Source organism: Ambystoma mexicanum, chromosome 3q (genome assembly GCF_040938575.1).
Source record: "Ambystoma mexicanum isolate Mex_15411 chromosome 3q, UKY_AmexF1_1, whole genome shotgun sequence".
NCBI lineage: Eukaryota > Metazoa > Chordata > Amphibia > Caudata > Ambystomatidae > Ambystoma > Ambystoma mexicanum.
Window position 1 is genome coordinate 345,625,242 of NC_090926.1, and position 20,563 is coordinate 345,645,804.

At 49.2% G+C, this 20,563-nt stretch overlaps 1 protein-coding gene across 4 annotated transcripts in view; it reads right to left on the reverse strand.

Moving 5' to 3' along the window:
• LARP1 (La ribonucleoprotein 1, translational regulator) overlaps nt 1–20,563 on the reverse strand; it is a 1,174,773-nt gene that overhangs the window by 909,284 nt on the left and 244,926 nt on the right. For 3 of the 4 annotated variants that reach the window (XM_069653972.1, XM_069653971.1, XM_069653973.1), the window contains one exon: nt 1,752–1,928. The exons of the other annotated variant lie outside the window; for it this stretch is intronic. In XM_069653972.1, coding sequence (XP_069510073.1) covers nt 1,752–1,928 — 177 coding nt within the window. The remainder of the gene's footprint in view (nt 1–1,751; nt 1,929–20,563) is intronic. 4 annotated transcript variants of the gene reach the window in all.

Consider the following 20,563-nt stretch of genomic DNA (forward strand, 5'->3'; position numbering starts at 1 on the left):
CGCTGGGGTGATATTTCCCCATCGCACTGCCGGTGGCATGCTTGTTGGGGACGGACAAGCGGGAACGTGTAGGTTCTGTTAAATCTACGGCTTCCGAATTAGAGCCGTGGCTGCCGACTGACTCCTTGTCCGAGGCGATGGTGCCGACAGCTTTGTGCACTTGTGTTAAAAGTTTTGGACCGAAAAAGCATACGGCCTTGTAACGCCATGGTCACGAGGGAGGCACAGTTTGCACTGGGTGCCTTTACATGGAAACTTCCAGTTGCAAGGCAGGCAGAATTTAAAGGGTGTTTGCTCCATACCGGAGTGAAACAGCAGCCAGACAGGAGGAAAGAAGAGGATCCAAGAATCAGCCTTCTCAGATGAGTCAGTAATAACAGGGCCCCCCACTCGCTACTTTGAGGCCAGGCACAAGGGCCAAGACCGCAAATAAAGCAGTCGCCAAGTCGTTAGCAGAAGCAGTCGAGGAAAGTAAGCCTGAACCGCTTAAAATACAAAAGCAATACAACTACGAGCTCAGCATGAGCGACCAACTAGATAGGCGGAAAAATGTTTTGTCTGGTGAGGCCTCAACACGTGAATGTTTTTCGGTACACAAGTCATGTTGCGATAGTGTTAGTCACGCCCAGGTGGAAGACCCTTTGCTATCCAAGACCAAATACTCCACGATTACCACTAGATGTCAGACGACACACACAAGTGATTCGAAGCAGTATTATAGAAGTGTGACATTAGTACCCGATAATTTTTCATTGTGTTCTGAAGGCGTAAAAAACTTTATATGACTGTCTAAGCTGAATTGTGTGACAATGTGATGACTCAAGGGCCCCTGACCCCACACTCACTCTCCTGAGACCCAGCCTTGACTGCACATTCACATACCTTGATTGGGTTTTGGCTAACCTTGCAGAGCTCCCCGGTCATAGCTAAGGTGGCCTAAAAACTACCACCAGGGCAGATTCCATAAATCCATCTTACCACCAACCCAATCAGAAGTGGTCACCACATTCAAACCTTCCCAAGAAATGTCAGGATGTGAATTCCATTATTCAATCCCTGGGAAGCATCTCATTACTGCTCTGCTTCCAAACCCAAAGTCAAGCCATGTCCACATATGATGTACATTGGTTTCCAAGCTTACCAGGTTAAAAACATCCATCACTAAAAACCAGGTTGCTATTCAAATCATGAAGTGAAGAACGAACAAGGCTTCCTTCCCCTCATGGCTGCAGCAGCAAGCAGTGCTCGAACACAGGATTGCCACAAGCCAATGAGATATATTTCAGTCAATGAGTTACAGTGTGTTGAGCAAGCCACTCTGGAAACATTACAACAGGGTACATTTGGTGGACCCTTAATCTGAGTGTAAGACTACCATGGAGGCATGTAGGGGACAAATTACTGGAGTCCACCTGTGTGGGGGAAAGGCAACTCTTAGAAGCAAAGGGGAACAATATCAGGGGACTCCCTTTCAGATTAGGAGTTGCATCTCAACACTACACATTATAAACTATGTACAGGATGAGAACAAGCACAATGTACTCCCACTACAATCACCACCAACCCACTAATGTATGATAAAAAAACTTTTTTTAGCAATTTTACATGTAGCGCTCACAGGGTGGAAGCCATGCATGCCCTTAATAGGCTGCTTCAAACAGATTGAAGGTCAACATTTACAGCCTAAAGCAGCACACCCAACTCTGTTGGAGTTCACACATCCTTCATCCCCCTGCACCTGTAAGCATTACCATGCCATTCATTCCTCCTCTCCCGCATTTCTCGATGGGATTCTTCTCCTTTGGGTTCGTTGCGTATGATTGGATGTCTGTTCTGCTCATTCTGGCGATTATTCCTTGCTGCAGTTTTATCCCGCGACACCTCAGCTTTTACATCAATCTGAAGGGGCACCCATTTATACTTGTTGCCTTAAATGAGAAAAGAAACCTTCATGAGTGGATGTTTTAATTAAACTAAATATGGGAGAATATGGGAGAAACCAGCTAGCTGAATATGGAGAACAAATTACTTTCAGAAAAGTTTGATTGATTAGTACTACTTTCCTCAGATTTCACATTTTAGAAAATCCCTAAAGACCAAGTCTGTCTTCAGAACCTTTTGCTCACTACAGAGTACACAACAGCTCCAATCATTAATACCCATGATTGCTCAAGCCAACGTTTCAATTAAGTTCGAGGCTGATTTCAGATATTTTCAAAATCAAGCAAAAAACACTGTCCAAATGTCTACTTGCCAGCCAACCCTGGATGAACAGCCACTTTCTCCACATTACCACTGCGTATACTGATGTACCCCACCCTCAACTATCCCTCTGCTCTCCTTTCTCCTCCCCCCCCCCCCATCTAGTCTGCTATTGTGCACATATGCATATAATTCAACGCTACGTTGAATACCTTCTAGTTCCACATTTCTAAACAGGACTTTTAACAGTTGCTTCTATCATCACAATCTGCAAAGCCAGTCCCCGTCCTCCCTTTTAAGGCTTCGGTTCCGGAAGCATCTCAAGACATTCCTCTTTGCCTTTGCCCCCCCCTTCTCCTCTGTTGATCTGTTTCTTCTCTTGGCATCATGCACCTGGCACCCTCTGTTCATGCACGCCCAGGTACCTGCTCACTCGGCACTGCCCCCACGCCACCATCTGCACTAGGGTTCTGTATCTGTACCCATACAGTCCCCCTCCCACTTTCCTTCTGCACTTATCCAATATATCTGACTTTCACCTGCCACTTGCTGGCTGCACTACCATGGTTTATCGCCCTTATTTTTTATTCCATTTAATATTTTAGGTTTTCTCTCCTCTGCCTCGCACTTGCCACTTCTCCCCCTCATGCACTTTTCACCCGTTTTCCTTTGCCATGCACTTTCTTAAATGTCACTGAGCCTAGCAAGATCACTGTTTTTCAGTTTCTCCCTTGTTCCGTCCCTTTTTGCCTGGTTGTGCTCTGAAACACTTGTGTACAAGCACAAAATAAATAAAATTGTTAATTTACCAAGCTTTTCTCCTTAAGCCACCACTGTCTTGATTACTGCGCACTGCTCATATTCTGGCTCTCTGCTTCTCACAACCCTCGTAGAGCGGTCCTAGAAATTGCTGTACGCCTTCATTTCACTGTTCTCACCCCCTCCCCTACACCCTCAATCTCTGGGTTCCAGTTTTACTCCCATTTCCATTTAATATGCACCATTTAAATGGTGCATAGAAAATTGAGTACTCATGATCTCCTGGTCTTCCATCAGCCTTAAATGTCTACGTTGCTCCCAAGCCACAATTTCATCTCTGCACTCAAACCCTGCTCCTGCGTCCAATCACACTTCTCCCCATTCTTGCCCTGCTTGCTCCTCCATTGTGGAATAGTTTGTTTCTCGCGGTGAGGTGCTCCCCATTCCTTGCCAGCCTCCAGACGTCACAAACCCCACCTTTCCACTGACCTTTAATGCTTCCCCCCCCTTGATCGTTTTGCAGCATGTTTACCTTACCATTTTATTGTTTAGTTTTGTACAGTAAATCTATTTAATGCAGCGCTTTCTCAAAAGCGCTATAACCAACACAAATATGCAGGACAAACCTCTACCTTTGGTGGAGTTGCAATTTGCACCATGGAATGTGTGAACGGTTTAGGTGATTACATAAAGGCTGTTGTCATAAAGCAGCATTTGTTACTTAATATTTGGACAGAGGACCAAACGTGTGCACAGAGCTGGTAGTAAAGGCTATAGTTAGATGCATCTACATAATGGGTTACTCAAGGTGTGGGCAAATTGGCTACTGGTGCATAATAGTATAAAAGTGTTCCAAATGTTTGGCCCTTTCTGTGAAGAATAAAATTCCTAAGCAGTTTGTTCATCCAAGACCACTTTAAAAATGTTTACACTTCAAATTCTTGAGTGACTGCTAAGAGTATAGCTTGAGATAATTCCATCCCAGATTGCATGCCAGTTGCAATTGACAGTAAGGCCATTGTGCAGACTTTGCAGGTTGAAGGTTTCAAATTGCAACAGACATTTACGTCAAAAGCGTATTAATTTGCTACTTAAATGAATGTTTAAGTACAGAATAGATTTTAGATTGTGCACTGTAGGGAGTATGCTTTTCTTTGCAAGAGAACATGCGTTCATGTGGCTTAATCATACATTGATTAAAGTTTGCCAAATGGTGTGCTGGGTAAAAATCTTCGTTGAGTTGTCTGTATACAAGATCAGGCCGCAGCCTCTCAAGGGAGCATTGTTGAGTAGATATAAACTCAATGTTTTAGAGTGGCGAGTGCATGGAGTGAATGTCCTGTCTAGCCTATTTTTCTCCTTGCTTTGATTCTTTGGTGCTTGAGTAATGTCTGGCAGCTATGACGCTTGGAGTTGATAGCCTCTCTTTGCAGGCCTACTCGTGAAGGGTGTTTAGCAGCTGGGGGAATCCACTGCATTTGGGTGTGGCACATTTGTGAATTGTGTGGTGCTAGCATCTCTTGTGGTACCACCACGTGTGTGTTGTCTCAAATGTGCCATTTTCCCTACATGTCACCAGAATCCCTAGGGTGCAGAGAGATATAGGATATGATATGGCATTTATAATGCACCTATACACAGGTGTTTCAAGGCGCGATGCGGCAAGGGAGGAGAAACAGAGGAAAGACAGAACGCAATCCTACAAGGCCAGGTGACATTGAGATCGTGCAAATGTGGTGGAGGGGAGAAGGGGGAAAAGTGCAAGGGGCAGTGCAGAACATGGGATGAACAGTGAATACATAATAGAATAGGATAAGTGGTGCAGCCAGCTGTTGGCAAGTGCAAGAGTAAGTGCAGACATCAGGTGTCAAGTGCTAGTAGGGGCTGTAGGGATACAGAAACAGTCAGTGCGGGAGTTGCCAGGGGACAGTGCAGGTGTGCAACTGGCTGGGGTGCGGGGCACCTGGGCCCGAGATTAGAGGGTAGCCAGGCAAACCAGTGCAGTTTGATTCGGCCAGGAGATCACCGAGGGGGAGAGAAAGAACCAAAGAGGAAGGTCTTGAGGTGCTTCCGGAACCGGAGATGGTGCTCCTCAAGTTTCGTGGCAGGGAGGCTGTTCCAGAGGGAGGCCCCAGCAGAGGAAAGATCTACCACCAACTCGCTGCTTGGAGAAGCGACTAACGCCGAGGGAGTTGGAGGCAGATGAGCGAAGAGCTCGAGAAGGAAGATATTTGGGACGAGAGAGTTGAAGGTATTGCGGTCCCAGGCCCCAGAAGGCCTTATGGACAATGCAGAGGGTTTTGAGCTTAATCCTCGCCACCACTGGGAGGCAGTGCAGAGAGGTCAGTCCTGAAGAGATGCTGTCCCGGGGCTTGAGGCCAAGGACAAGTGTCACAGTCCTGTTTTGGATGAGTTGGAGGGCAGAGAGTAGAGGCAGGCAGATTTAGAAAGAGGCTGCTGCAATAGTTCAGCCTAGAGAACCAGAGCTCTGGAGACAGTGAGCTTCTGGTTAAGGAGAGGACAGGAAGAATACCTCTGAGGAGGTGCAGCTGGTAGAATGACATCTTAAGAGACAGATGTGAGGAGAGAAGGAAAGTGTGGAGTCAGATAACCAAGGTTTTTGGCCTCACAGGTGGGAGCAGGAAGAGGGCCAAGAGCGGCCAGCCGGAGGGAGCAGGAGTGTCTGTCTTGCTGGCATTGAGGCAGAGATATTTGGTGTCACACCACTCCTGGGTGGTGGACAGTCAGATGAGAAAAGGAGAAGAGGTGGTTGAGGGGAGCCTGAAAATGAGCAGAGTCATCCATGTAGCACTGAAAGGTGGGGAAGAGTACCTCTGGGGAACATCACAGGTAGAGAGATGGGGGGGGGGACCCAAGTTGCACCTGGGAGAGTCGATCGCAGAGGAAGGTGGTCAGCCAGGCCGTGGCCTGATCGGTGATACAAGGTTATCACAGACACTTGAGCAGGATGGCATGGTTGACCGTGTCGAAGGCAGAAGAGAGATCAAGTAAGATGGGGACACAGGGTGTGCTGGAATCAAGTGGAGAGCAGGTCTTCACGGGTATTCAGGAGAGCAGTTTCCGTGCTTCTGGCAGCTCCTAAACCAGACTGATGGTCATGGAGACAGCCAACAGATTCAGAGTGAAGATTAAGCTTGGAGATGTCCGGCTTTTCCAGGAGTTCGTCCAGGAAAGGAGTGATGGAGCTGGGACGATAGTTAGCCGGGCAGGAGGGGGTCAGCAACAAGTGGGCACACAAGGGAGTGCTTCAGGGGGGTAGGGGAAGAGTCCAATGGCGAACAAATGGTTGCAGAAATCAGCCAGAGCAGGAGCCAGGGTTTCAATGTTGTCCTTGAAGGTTTTGGAGGAACAGGTTCCTCTGAACCTGTTCCTGACTATCATAGATCGGACTTGTCTAGAAATCTCATCAGGGGAGAACAGGGTAAAGGCAGAGAAACATGAAGAGGTGGCTGAAGAAGGGCCAGAGGAAGAACAGGGAGTAGACAGGAGGAGAGGACAGGATGTCCAGGGTTTTAGATATGAAATGAGAAGCCAGGGCATTGCAAAGGGCCTCGGATCAGATAGGAGGTAGATACTGCATCAGGATTGACCAGCTCCTTGCAGATTTTAAAGAGTTCGGCCAAGTTGTTAGATGCCAGAGACACGGGCTTGATGTGGGCTCTTTTCTTGGTGCGGACAGAGCCGGTATTGCCTTTGGAGCAGGCGACAGGCCAGTTTGTCAGAGGATGTACTGGAAGCATGCCATTTCCTCAGCCACCCTGCACCAGCGTTTAAGGGTGATGAGGTCGGAGTCGCACCGAGAGTTGCACTTGGCTTTGGGCTTCAAGCGGATTCGCATGACAGGGGCAAGAACAGCAAGAGTATCAGATATCGTAGAGTGGAGCATGGAAAGGGCTGTGTCAGGGTGTGAGTCAGCCAACGGGGAGGAGCGGGGAGGGGGGAGATAGTGACAGCGAAAGCCTCAACTGACACGTTCCATGGGTCGGGTAACCGAGAATGTAAGTGGCAGTGCTGGAGTTGGATTGGCCTTGGGGGTAGAGAGGGTGAGTAGGGAAGAAAGGAGAAAGTGATCACTTCAAGAGAGGAGTGGTCAGAGGGCAAGGTCTGAAGAGATCGGAACATCCAGATTGTGCCCTGCAGAATGAGTCAGGCTAGAGGGGAGAATAGAGAGAGTTGCTAAGGTCACAAAAAGTATCCAGGTGGATATTGAAGTCTCCAAGAAAGAGTTGGGTGGTTTGGACCAGGAGGGAAGAGAGGAGGTCTGCCCACTCCGAGGAAGGAAGAAGTCTGGCCAGGTAGCTGATAGATGGTAGCCACAGTAAAGGAATAGCCAGGAGAGAGCCTACAGACAAGGCATTCAAAAGAGTAGGCCTGCGTGGGAATGACAGGCAGCAGCAATCCACTCTGGGAAAATCAGGGCTACACCACCCTCCAGAACGGTTGGACCTGGGCGTGGAGAGGATCTTCTAGCCATCAAGGAGGAGTGTCAAAGCTCATGACAGGTGGCCGTGAACCAAGTCACTGTGAGACCGAGGACATCGAGATCAAGTTCCTCCAGGAGACAGCAATGTCAGAGGAGTGTTTGATGGCAGAGCGAGAGTTGAGTGGCAATATGGAGAAGGTCGCCATCCTTGAAAGACTTCCGGGAGGGGTATAAATTAGAGGTACACCCTGCGGAGGTGGAGAAGCTGCTTGAAGGGGGCAGAAGAGTAAGGATGAGGGCAAGATAGCCAAGGAGACGACCAGGGGAAGGCAAGGAAGCTGTGGAGGGGAGAGGGAGGACAGCAGGAGAAGAAAGGAAATTGATGAGGCACGGGAAGAGTATCAAAAGAGAACACTGGCCCGAGGGCCTTGGACTAAGACGGTACCATTCAAGTTAACATTAATGATGGCCTTAGAGTGGAAGGAAGCCAGGAGGGCCTCCCCACTGGGTGCCACCATTGATTGGAGAAGAAAAAGGAAAGCACAGACCATATGAAGAGTCCATAAGTTTGGCGAGGGAACAGCAAAGAGGATGTCGGTGAAGGTTTGCCTGGAGGAGGCATTGGTATAGGTGTCAGCGATAGGGAGGATTGGGTTTGAGACCAGGATGTCTTTGTTAAACTTCTTTCCTCCAGATTTAGTGAGGAGAGCAGGAAAGTCAATAGAGAAGCAGTTAGAAAATATAGGAGAGAGATTACCATAGAGTAGGTAGGGGTAAGGGAGGAAGGGGGTGGTAGAAAAACAGGAGGGAAAGACAGTGGGCAGGGTGCAAGAAGGTGGGAGAGAGAAGTAGACGACAAAACAAAAGACGCTTAGATAGTGGTAGAAAGGTTAGCTAGATGAGTGCTATTGCTAGTAGGCAAACCCACCGAACAGCACTACTTCCCATCGAGGCTTGAGCGGGTGATGCTGCAGCCGAGTCTCTTGGTGAGACCCTTCTGGGCCGTTTTACATTTGTGGTACATTTCTCTGGTGCCCCCTGCTCTTTGCTCCCTCTTTGTCTTGCTTGCCTCTCACTGCCCTTCTCTAGTACCTCCCTCTCCCTAGCACCCTCTCCTACCTACTCTATGGTGCTCTCTCTCTCTCCTATCTCTATGGACTCAATTTTCCACAATATGCTCTTCACATTTTCAAGGGTTCTAGGAAATGTGGGAGTTTCAGGCATTCTTTCTGGAGAATTAGAAGGGGAGGTGTGTCCAAGTACTAGGTTTAGTGTAGCAGTTTAGGGGTTAAGGTTGGTTGTCTTCAACTGTTCATCATTCAGCAAGGCTAAGCTCTCCCAGGCAAAGATGGTGGAACTACATTTCAACAGTGATTGGTTCAGGCATTGTGTTGTCACCTGGAACCTTCAGGGTAATTCTAAACTGCCTTTCATTAAAGTTATCCTCTGAGTTGGTCAAAGAATAGTTAGCTCCAGTAAAATAAAAGTTTAAAGTTAGTGTAGATCATTTGTATTGTTAAGTTCTAATCCAATCCTAGTATGGAAGTCAAGAAAGAAGTCGGCAGCAGAAGAAAAACTGAGCACCAGGTTGCTGAGTAGCTGATCAGTAGAATCCACAGAATACAGACTAAGCTAAGTGATCTACAGTTAAATTTTGAAGATTACAATGTTTTTTCTTTTTTTAAAGAAAAAAACTGCCATCATCTGAATTGTGTTTAATAAACTTGGAACAGTGTATATTGCGTATAAAAGACTTAAGGGATTCGCTAATAGATTGAGAAAGAAAGTGTACATTAAAGGGAACAAAGAGTAAATCTTCAATTTTGGTTGCGTGTGTTATTTTTGATAAGCATTTACTAACAGGGCGTACAGAACAGAATCGATGTGTTTTTAACAGTGAATTAACTTTAGATAAAATACTGAGTTTTAGATTTCGTATCAGAGCAGGCGTTGCGCAGAACGAAGGATCTATGATGCATGCGAGTTAGAAAAAAGGACCCGACGTTGCGTGTGCAGTGCAGCCATTTTGGATTTTTTTAATTAGACTTTGTTGCGCTCCGTGAGGTGCTCCGTAAAGACGTTGTAGAGTGTGGAGGAGATGCATGAGCGTTGGGGAACCCATAGCTGATGGCGGTGGGAGTGGAGGAGTGGTGCTGGCAAAGACAGGTACGGTCAGACAAAAAGACCCATTGGCAGGCTTTGGGTAGACTAGGGCAGCTGTGGAGAGATGGTGCAGAGTATGGCATGGTCCACCCGGTCAAAGCCCACAGATCAGTCTAGTAGCAGGAGAGCGGTTTGCCAGAGTCAAGGGCATCATCTAGTTGATTTTTTTTTATTTCCAGGAGGGTGGACTGCGGGCCAGGGCAAAAGCCTGATCGTCTTGGGCGGTGGTGTTTTTCTAGGTGATCTCAGACCTGGATATAGATGGTGCAGTAGGATTTTATAGCGGAAAGGAACAGAGGTGAGAGGCCTGTAGTTTGCAGAAGTTTTCAGGGGTGTGTGGGGGTGATCCAGTCTGATGGAAGATGGGATGGAGCAGGAGTCGAATGATGCATTGATGGCAGTGATGAGTGGATCAGGGGCTTGATACATTCTTTGATGAGGGGTTCTGGGAAGATGTCGGCTTTACATACAGAGGACTTGCGGCTGTTGGAGCGATGCAATCTCTTGGTTGGCTGAACTTTAGGAGAGGGTGCTGCTCAGGAGTATAGGTGGCAGGGAGAAGGGCTGAGGTGGGGCATTGAGGGAGGATCATTTGTGCTGGATTGTGGTTTGAAGGAGAGATTGTCCTTGAGGACTTTATGCACGCTACTGCACCAGGCAACATCATTGGGGAAAGTGGAGGGGCAGGGGACTCAAGCTCTGAGGATTCAGAAGAGTTCATTAGAGCAGATTTGGCGTTAGCAATTCTGGAGCAGTTGACGGATACTTTGGCAAGGTGGATGGCATTCTCATAGGCTTTATCATTGAGGCAAAACTGGTTTTGTTCTCAATAGAGGGGCATGGGAGCCAGGCACGGTTGCTGGCCCGCTTTTGGAGTAGACCATGCGGAGCTCAAGGATGTACCAGGTGTTGGTAGGAGGCTTGGGGGAGCGTTTCTTTAAGGGTGCAAGGGTATCCACAACCGTGGCGGCGATGGCGTTAGACGACAAGTTTGTCGGGGTCATTGTCAGCAATGGGGGGTTGAGGAGGGGTAGGATGTGGTCGCTGGCAAGGTGCTGGGTGCAGTGGGATTAAGTGGATGAGGGAGTGTGAGCGGGGCAGGTTGGCTGGTGGGGAAGGAGAAGAGGATGAAGTGGTGGCCTGACCAGGCACATGGGGTGTTGGCGATATGGGGATAGTAGCTATGTTCGAGCAGCCAGTCCAGGGTGCAGCTGAGGTGGTGTGCAGGGTGGAGGATCATCTGGGAGAAGTTTAGGGAGTCCATGGTGGAGGAGAGGGATGTGGCCTCAGATGGGCTCCCATAACCTAGGTTGAATTTGTATAGGGCGAGTGATTTGTTATGGGGTATAAGGTTGTGCAGGAGGAGGTGGGAGAGGTCATTCTCGAAGGTGGTGGGGCCTGGTGGGCGGAAGACCAGATGAATGTTGATGCTGCTGGTGGCAGACAAGGCAAGCTTAACAGATTGGCAGTTTGTGAGGGGTGGTGTGTCTTTGAAGATAAGTGCCATTCCACCTACTTTTTTGAAGACACAGGTATTGAGAAGTATGGCGAAGCCTGGGGGGAAAGGCAATAGAAAGGGAGGGGCCTGCAGCATCATGGAGCCAGGTTTCAGTGATGGCCAGGAAATGTATATGTAGTTTATGAGAAGTGTGGGTGTGCTTGAAGCGCTACTTTGTGTATGTATGGACACGAACGGTACCAGGAGTTTGCATCTCGCCAATAGATGAAAGGCCATCTTATAAGTGGTCCCTCACTGGGCTTTGTGCATAGGTTCAAAAGGTGCTCCTATAAGCCTTTGTAACACAATCAAATCCAGGAAGTGGTTGTGCAACAGATTAACAAGTTACTTACCCCTGGTAAGGTTCTTTCGAATGGATGTTCCTCCCATGTATTCCTTATATTATGATATTCCCAATATCCAGCTTAGCTGCTTCAGTAGGGGGCGCTGCGCGCCGATGCCAGTCGACTCAATGTCAGCAGGGATATATAGCATGCACAGCGTCCGTTGGCTTCAGTTCTGTTTTCACAAATGTAGGATCGATTCCATACCAAACACTCCTGAAAGTGCAGACTGCAATAGCAAAGGAAATTCTACGGCAGGGTGGTTTGCGAGGGGTCAATTGGGAATACGTGGGAGGAATATCTAGTCTTGTTCTTTGAATGGATTGTGTCCTCCAACGTATTCCTTATCTTATGATAGACTCCCAAAGCAGTTTAGTATTTCTGGAGGAGGAGTCAGATTCTCATGACAGTTTAGTAGTTCTCATGGATCTGTGTGTACAGTCTGCAACACTGCCTTACCAAATAAGCTTTCCTGGCCTGAAGAAGAGTCTGAACTAATGTTTGGTGAAAGTATGTACGGATGAGCATGTGGCAGCCACACATTTTACTGGTACTCCCCTCTAATGCAGAGGAAGTCCCCATGCCCCTGGACGAATGAGGCCAAAGGACTTCAGGAGGATCTTTAACCGCCAGTCTGTAGCCTTCAGATTTTGCCAGTATTATCCATCTGGATAAGGTCTGTTTAGTGATAGCCATACCAAACTTGTGGCCCGAAGCCAACAAAAAGTTGGTCATCTTGTCTTAATTTTTGCCATTCTAGTGAATTAGATTAGCGCATGTTTAGGATCAAGCCTGTGTAGCCACTCTTCCTTCCAAGGGTGCGGAGGAGGGTAAAAAGATGGTAATGTTATTGTCAGACAGTTAGAATTCAAATACAATTTTGGGTAAAAAGGTTGGTTTCACCTGTCCTTAAAAAATAATTGTGTTTGAAGGGTTGCAGGATAAATCCTGAGGTTCACTCACCCTTCGGGCAGATGTAATGGCCACCAAGATGGTTTTTAAGGTTAGCCTCAAAGGACAGGAATGTATAGGCCCGAAAGTAGCACACATGAATTTGAACACCAAGTTCAGATACCAAACCGGGACTTGAAAAGGGATCAGAGGGAAAATTTGTCAATCCTTTTAGTAATTTTATTAGAGGAATTTTGAAGATCTCCTCCAAAGTACACTTAAATATAGAAAGCGTCTGGAGCCCCAGATAAGCTAGGTGTAATAAAAAAGATACCACAGGTCTATTACATGTAAATGGATCAACATTCATCTGTACACCAGCTGCAGAATTTGTTCCAACAGCAGCAGTACAGAGACTTGGTTGCTGGCCTTCTGGCCGAAAGCAAAATCTCCATTACTTCATCCAGGAGGTCCCCATCCTTGTATCTCAGCCTCTAAGAAACCATGTGTGAAGGCTGAGTGTCTTGATCTGTGGATGAGAACCCAAACCTCCCCTTGTGAGAGAAGGTCCTCTTTGTGGAAGTATTGGAGGGCAGATGGGCATGTCCAGAAGGTCTGGGTACCATGACCCAATCTGGCCCAACCTGGCGCAATTAGGATCATGGATTTACCGAACCTCCCGATGACTTGAGGAATGACGGGGACTGGAGGAAAGGCACAGGAGTGGAAATTCACAGTCCACCATGAACAAGTCTCCTAGAGCTCCTCTTGGTGGAAATCCCTTGGAGCGGGACAGCTTGCACTTCTGTTTGCGACCAGTGTCAACCGGATCCACTTGAGGGGTTCCCCAAATGGCAAAGCTCTCATGAAGGACTTCCTGAGCTAGTTCCCACTCGTGGGATACTGTGTTCTGCCTGCTCAGAGCGTCCACCGCATTCTCCTCTCCGGCAAAGTGAAATGCTGATAAGGAGATACCTTCTCGAAATGCCCAGTACCAAAGCTGCATTGCCTCTCTGCAAAGTGGTAGTGACCCTACACCACCTCTTGTTGATGTAGTACATGGCCACTGAGTTGTCCCGTCATTATCAGAACATTCTTTCCCCGTACAGAGGGCAGAAAGCCCTTCAGCGCTAATCTGATTGCCCACCGCTCCAAAAGATTAATGTGTAGTTTGTACTCTGATGGAAACCAACGACCGCCGATTGTCAGATCGTTGGCATGGGCTCCCCACCCGCGAGTGAGGCATCCGTCACTACGGTCATCTCCAGCCATGGTTGCCAAAAAGTTGATCCTTTCAGAATGTTCTCCTGGCAGGCCCACCACCGAAGGCCCTGTGAGACACTGCTCGGAATCTGTAGGAGGTCCGACATCCTTCCTGAGAATTGGGACCACCGAGTCCTGAGAGCCCATTGGAGAGATCTCATTCTCAGGCAAGCTTCTGGCACAAGAAAATGCAGGATGCCTATGAGGCCAAGCAACCTTAGAAAGTTGAAGGCTGGGAAATTTTGGGCACTCTAATGTGGTGCCGATCTGCAGAATGTCTTGAGCCCTCGCCTCTAATGGCAAGGCTTTTCCCAGGGTTGCATCCAACACTGCTCCAATGAATTGGAGCCTTTAGGATGGTATCATGTGAGACTTCCCTCTCTGAACTTCAAGGAGGACAGTATGAAGGTAGTGGCAGCTCGAGGGACCTGGCCCCATCAGCCAATTGTCCAGTTAGGGTTGAATGTGTATACCCTCTCCTGAAACTTGCTGCCAACACCGCCTGAAACCCCACGGGCGGAGGTCAGCCCAAATGCCAGAACTCGAAACTGATTACGAGAACCACCAACAGCGAACCTCGGGTACCTTCTGTGCTTGTGATGAATTGGCACATGAAAGCATCCTGCAGGTCCAATGATACCATCCAGTCCTGGGAGGGTCTGAAGGATCTGAGAAAGAGTAACCATCTTAAACTTGTCCTTCCTGAGAAACTTGAAGTCTCTTAAGTCCAAGATGGGTCTCAAGCCTCCATCCTTTTTTGGAATTAGAAAGTACAGGGAGTACCAACCCTTGTTCCACTCTGCTACAGGTACTGGTTCTATAGCACCTCTAGCAGGGTTAATATTTCCTGAATAAGGAGCAGATCAGGAAGGTTGAAAGAGCTGTTCCCTGGTGGACAGGCTTATTTAGAAGGGGATTGCAGTAATCCTAGGGAAACTGTTTCCAATGCCAGTGCATCAAGTAATAGCCTGCCATTCTGTCCAATGCTGTGACAGGTCACAAGACTGCAGTGGGGGACAGACCAATTCCTCAGAGGTTTTGGGGCGGCTGACGCAGTGGCTGAAGGCAAAGTAGCTGCTGCTGAGGTGGTCTTAGTACCTCTCCCCTGTCCTCCACAGGCAAATTTGGCCTCTTTCAACAGACTGTCTTCTGCCTCTTCCAAATGTTGAAGTGGCAAAAGGACTTACCTCTGCAGGGCATACCTGTGGGGCGATTTGGAGGTTGTATAATCGCAGCACCAAGGGATTTGGTGGCTGCCTTTGAAGTTTCTCATCAGCCTGGCTACCAACAAACGTGTGCCAAACAGCAGGTTAGGCAGTCTGGAATGTATATCTGGAGCAAATCCAGACTTCCTCAAACAGGCAAACTTGCGCATAACTGTACTAGCCGCCATTGCTCTGCTGATCCTGTCAGTGGAGCGGAGACCTGTCTGGAGGGTTTCACACATGGCGTCCTTTCCATCCTTGACTATGTTCAAAAACCTGTCTTGTTCCTCCCCTTCGGAGATGTGGTCAGCAGACATGGCTATACACTGCCATAGGGAGTGAACCTAGCCAACATGCACGTGGCATTTGCTGACTTCAGGGCCATACTTCCAGCTGAAAAAACGTTTGGCTACAGAGTCAGAATGCTCATCGCCATCAGGAGGGAATAGAAGGGTAGGCATTTTGTCTACTGGTTGAGGTGGCAGCTTGTACCAACAGACTCAGGAGTTTGTCGTTTTGACAAATTGGGATCACTGCTGGGCACCCTGTATTAAGAGGAGTCTTGACAGCCAGATTCAATTCAGGCACCTCCCAATTAGTAATTACGCGCTTTTGCAAAGCTGCATGGAATGGCACAATTGGGTCTTCCTGAGGTCCCCTGTGCAGAATGTCAGGACATATTGTTCGAAAACTGGACTTTGTCAACTACCCTCAACATCAACTGTCCATAGGTAACCTCTGCATGATCTGATGGATGTGATCTGCCAAACTACCTCTGGTGAGGTGTCCAAACCACTGGCATCATGTAAGCACTCTTGAAGAGCCAGCATCTCCAGGTAAGAGGATAATCAGACCAAGGGACAGGTGAGCTGAGCGGGTTAAAGAGTGAGGTCAGCTGAGATGAGCGCAGAGTGTGCCTGGCTGAGTGGGACAGGCCAGAGGGAAGAATGGCGAGGGAGAAAAAGGCACTATAGGCATTCTGCCTGTGACTTAGTTCGGAGCCAGTGGTCCAGACATTGGTAAACTGGGACACTTCTCACTGCTTAACAGTGTTTCAACCACTGCAAAGTTTTGTGAAAAAAGTAGTACCTTGAACAGGTTGTAAAATGTCCCTACCTTGAGTATTTTCTGTGAGCAGGGAACATTGAAATATTCAATTATGTATCTTGCATGTCTATTGTGGCCATAAATAACCGTCTTGTTTCAAGTGGAAAGACCACATGGATGCGTCATTCTGACTTTTTGGTGTCCAACTTCAAACACTGCTGCTTGGTACCCAAAAATGGACAAAACAAAGCCAATCAGTAAATGCACCCATTTACTGGGTTTAGATAGATTCTTCAAGTAAGTAATATTAGAGCGTTCCCCTGCAGGGGGGCAGGTTGCAAGGAGTTCCAACTAACGCAAAAAAAAATCCCATTGGACTGTCTAGCACCCGCTGGTCCCATGTGATTACATTCAATATCAAAAAAATAGAAAAGGTGATGGCTGGAAGGTTTTGAATAAGCCTGTATCTGGCATTTGCTCTCAGCTAACCTCCAGACCATAGTTCTACAGCTGCCAAGCCATTACACAAATGGGAAAGCCATCATGCAGATTAGACTCGTTCCACACCAAAAGGGGAAACCCAGCACAAACTGCTTGCCAACATCCCCTTTGCATGAGACCACAAGCATCCGCAGACATGTTTCAGCATCATTGGGTGTCCGAAGTGTAGCTTGGGTCTCTAGGCCCAGCTGGCACGGGGTCCCACATCTGGACATACCCATCCAACCCGGGGTGACTAAACAAAAAGGTGATTGCTTGGGAAGAACAGACGTGTGCAAAATGACTGAAACCGAATAAAGGGTTACTTGCAGCTTAAGGCCTGCAGTTCAGCTAGTCTTTCCAAAATACCATACACCACTTTTCAAAGAGCATGGTTTGAATATGAGCGCTGAAATGCTATGTTAAGGACCCATTGGACAGAGGCTGCTTAACGGAGAGGGTGGAGTTTAATGAGACTACTGAATTGACAGACTGGCTTAGAACCTTCCCTAGCTGTATTCATACAGAGCCCCTTTTGAGGAGTGTTTCAAGGACCCTGCAAGCTATAACTGCTTATATATTTCATTGAAAGCAGTACCATAATCCATTTTTAAAGAGCCTCTTACCCACCCTTCCCCAGACATCCTTCCAACACCAGGAGGGGTACCAGACCCACGGTGTAAAGACCACTAGGAGTATCCACTGAAATGAACCATATGACGGGTGCAAAAAACAAGATGGAAGAGGGAAGGCGGACCCACCTGCTGGCATAGGTCTAGTTCCCCCCAGGTGTGGTTCTCAGGTGAGAGGGCGAATGTGTACTCTAGGAGTGAGCACCAAAGCCTTGTGGACCCAAAAAAAAAACACAACTTGCGGTTCCCCACTGCCCGAGTTTATGGGGCACTGTCCAGTTAGGTGGAGGACTGGGGAGAAAGTAAAACTAACTAGCACAATACCTGTAGGAGAAAATCACCACCCAATCAACAACTCTCCACTGGCCGCATGAGATGCAATTATGCTTTCTGGGCAGTCTCCAAGAGAACATCCCAAGGCCCTGAATGCTCCTTCTCGCGGAGTGCCACGAGGCTAAGTAAGTCTGCGTGTACACTGAGGGCTTGTGCAAGGTGAATGACGTGAGGATGGACACCAAGCGGCAGTTTGTTTCCACAGACTGACAAGTTGGAACAAGTTACTTACCTGTAACTGTTGTTCTCCAGCATGGGTCTGGCATGGATTCACATGCTCATGAATATTCCCTGTCGTCAGGCTGGGAATCCTCGGTAAAGGAAAAATCAGTTTCGTTTCTGATCTGTCTTTCGTAGTAGTAACCAATCACTGATCTCTGCGTCATACTGACCACAGCCAATGACTGCCCTCTACCTAAGCCCCGCCTCTGGCAGCCATCTTCAGATTTGGTAGCACGTGAAGTGGCAGTATGACCAAGTGAAGAGTCGCAGAGGGGTAGGCGGGAGGGTTCGCATGTGAATCCATGCCAGACCCATGCTGGAGAACAACTGTTACAGGTAAGTAACTTGTTCCTTCTCCAGCATGGGGTCTGGCATGGATTCACATGCTCATGAATAAATACATAGCAGTACACATGCACAACCACGGGAGGTGGCAAAGGCTCAACATTAAGCATTACATCAAACTCAACATTAAGCAATTCTTACCTCCTCACCAGGCTCACCTTAGGAGAACAGGTTGCGCAGCACTGCTTGGCCGACCCTGGACTCCTCCCTGGAATCCCGATCGACGCAGTAGAATTTCGTGAAGGTGTGCGTCGACCTCCACGTAGCAGCCCTGCAGATGTCCAGCAAGGGCACACCAGATAGGAACGCCGTTGTAGCTGCGATCGCTCTGGTGGAATGGGCTCTCGGATGGCCAGGCAGCGGTCGGTTTGCCAACCGATGACAGTACATGATACAGCCGGAGAGCCATCTGGAAATGGAAGCCTTCGAGAGAGCCTTCCCCTGATTGACAGGTCCAAAGTTCACAAAGAGTTGTGACGTCTTCCGAAAACACTTCGTGCGGTCCACGTAGAACTTCAGCGCTCTAGCCACATCCAGCGAGTGCAAAGTCCTTTCAGCCGGCAACGAAGGCGACGGGAAGAAAACAGGCAAAAACCAAGGGTTTGTTGAGGTGGAAGTCCGACGGCACCTTGGGCATGAAGGAGGGGTGCGTCCTGAGCACTCCCTCGTGTCGTGAAAAGTCAAGTACGGGGCCTTGCAGGAAAGGGCCTGGATCTCTCCCACCCGTCGTGCGGAGGTGATGGCCACAAGAAACGCTGTTTTCCACGACAAGAACTTCAACGGAGCCGAGTGCAGAGGCTCGAACGGAGGTCCCGTGAGCTTGGTCAGCACCACGTTGAGCTCCCACGCCGGAGCCTTCACCGGCGGGAACGATCTGAACAGTCCCTTCATGAACTCTTTCACCAGACGATGAGACCACAAAGACGTCCGCCCCGTGGTTCTGGTGTATCGGGAGATCGCAGCAAGATGCATCTTGATGGACGCGTGAGCCAATCCAGCTTTGGCCAGCGTCGGTAGGTACAGCAGTACTTGGGGAGCCGTAATCCGTAGAGGGTTATCTTCTGTGCGTGGCACCAGACAGAGAACCTCTTCCATTTGTGTCCGTAGCATTTAAGAGTCGAGGACGCCCTGGCCTTTGCAAGAACCTCTCTGCAGTCAGCCGGTATGTCGTATCCTCCAAACTCTAACGCTGCAGGAGCCAGGCCTGCAAGTTCAGCGACTTTGGGTCGTGATGGAGGATGGCGCCTCCTTCCCTGGAGAGAAGATCCGCGTCCACTGGCAGCTTGATTGACGGGGACGCTGACAAGTCCAGAAGGTCCGGGAACCATATCTGCCTCGGCCACGCAGGTGCGACGAGGATCATCCTGCACCGTGACCTCTTGAGCTGGCTGATGAGCCGGAATGGCAATGGAAGGAACGCGTACAGAAACAGGCCCTCCCAGGGGAACGAGAAAGCATCGCCCATGCTCCTCGGCTGGGGAAACCTGCTGGCGAACCTCCGGCACTTGGAGTTCTTCGCGAACAGATCGATCTGGTGTGTGCCCCACCGTCGGAAGAGGCGGTCCACTAGATCCTGTCGTAGTTCCCACTCGTGGCACGAGTGCAGCTCCCTGCTGAGTGAGTCGGTGATGGTGTTTTTTATCCCTGCCAGATGAAACGGCACCAGAAACATCCCTTGGGCGACGGCCCAATGCCACAGATCCTGCGCCTCCTTGGACAGGGCTGGGGACCTGGTTCCGCCCAGTTTCCTGATGTAGAACATGGTGGTGGTGTCGGTGAAGATCCTCACCACCTTGCCCTTGAGGGAGGGAAGAAAGGACCCGAGGGCCCAAAACAGTGCACAGAGCTCCAGGACGTTGATATGGAGGGACTTCTCCGTCAGGAGCCAAAGGCCTCTTGCGTGCAAATTTTCGGTGTGCGCTCCCCACCCTTCCAGGGAGGCATCCGTGGTCACTGTCTCCTCGTGGCCGGGGGTCTGGAAGTCCGTGCCCGCCGTCAGATGCGCGCGGGTGCCCCACCACCGGATCGCTCGTCAGAAACTCGTCGAGTGTGATCCTCTCAAAGCTGCCCGTCGTCTGGATCCAGCGCGCGTCCAGGAACTCCTGCAACGGGCGCATCCAGAAGTAAATGCAAGAAGACATCATTCCGAGGAGGGACTTGATGGACCTCACCCTGGCCGCGTCCGCAACCAGCATCCGCTGCACCTTGCCCAAGATGGCCCTCGTCCTCTCCTCCGACGGAGAGGCCAGAAGCGACACTGTCGAGCTTCGCTCCCAGAAACAGTGCGTCTTGCGCGGGCACCAGGTGGGACTTGTCGTAGTTTATGGAGAAACCCAGATCCGTGAGAAGTTGGACGGTCCTTGCCGTGTGCTCCACGGCGAACTCCTTTGTCCTCGCTCGAATGAGCCAGTCGTCCAGGTAGGGGTAGACGTGGATCCCTCTCGGTGCAGCTGCGCCGCCACCGGTGCGAGGCACTGGGTGAAACCCTGGGTGCCGACCTCAGTCCGAAGGGAAGGGCTCTGAACTGGTAGTGACGCCCTTGGACCACAAACCTGAGAATCTTTCGGTGTCCCTTTAGGATGGGAATATGGAAGTAGGCATCCTCCAAATCCAACGACGACAGGAAATCGCCCTCCTCCAGCTGACCCAGAACGTGTTGGTGGGTGACCATCCGGAACTTCTGTGCCTTGATGAATTTTTTCAGTCGTCGTAGGTCCAGGATGGGACGCCATCCT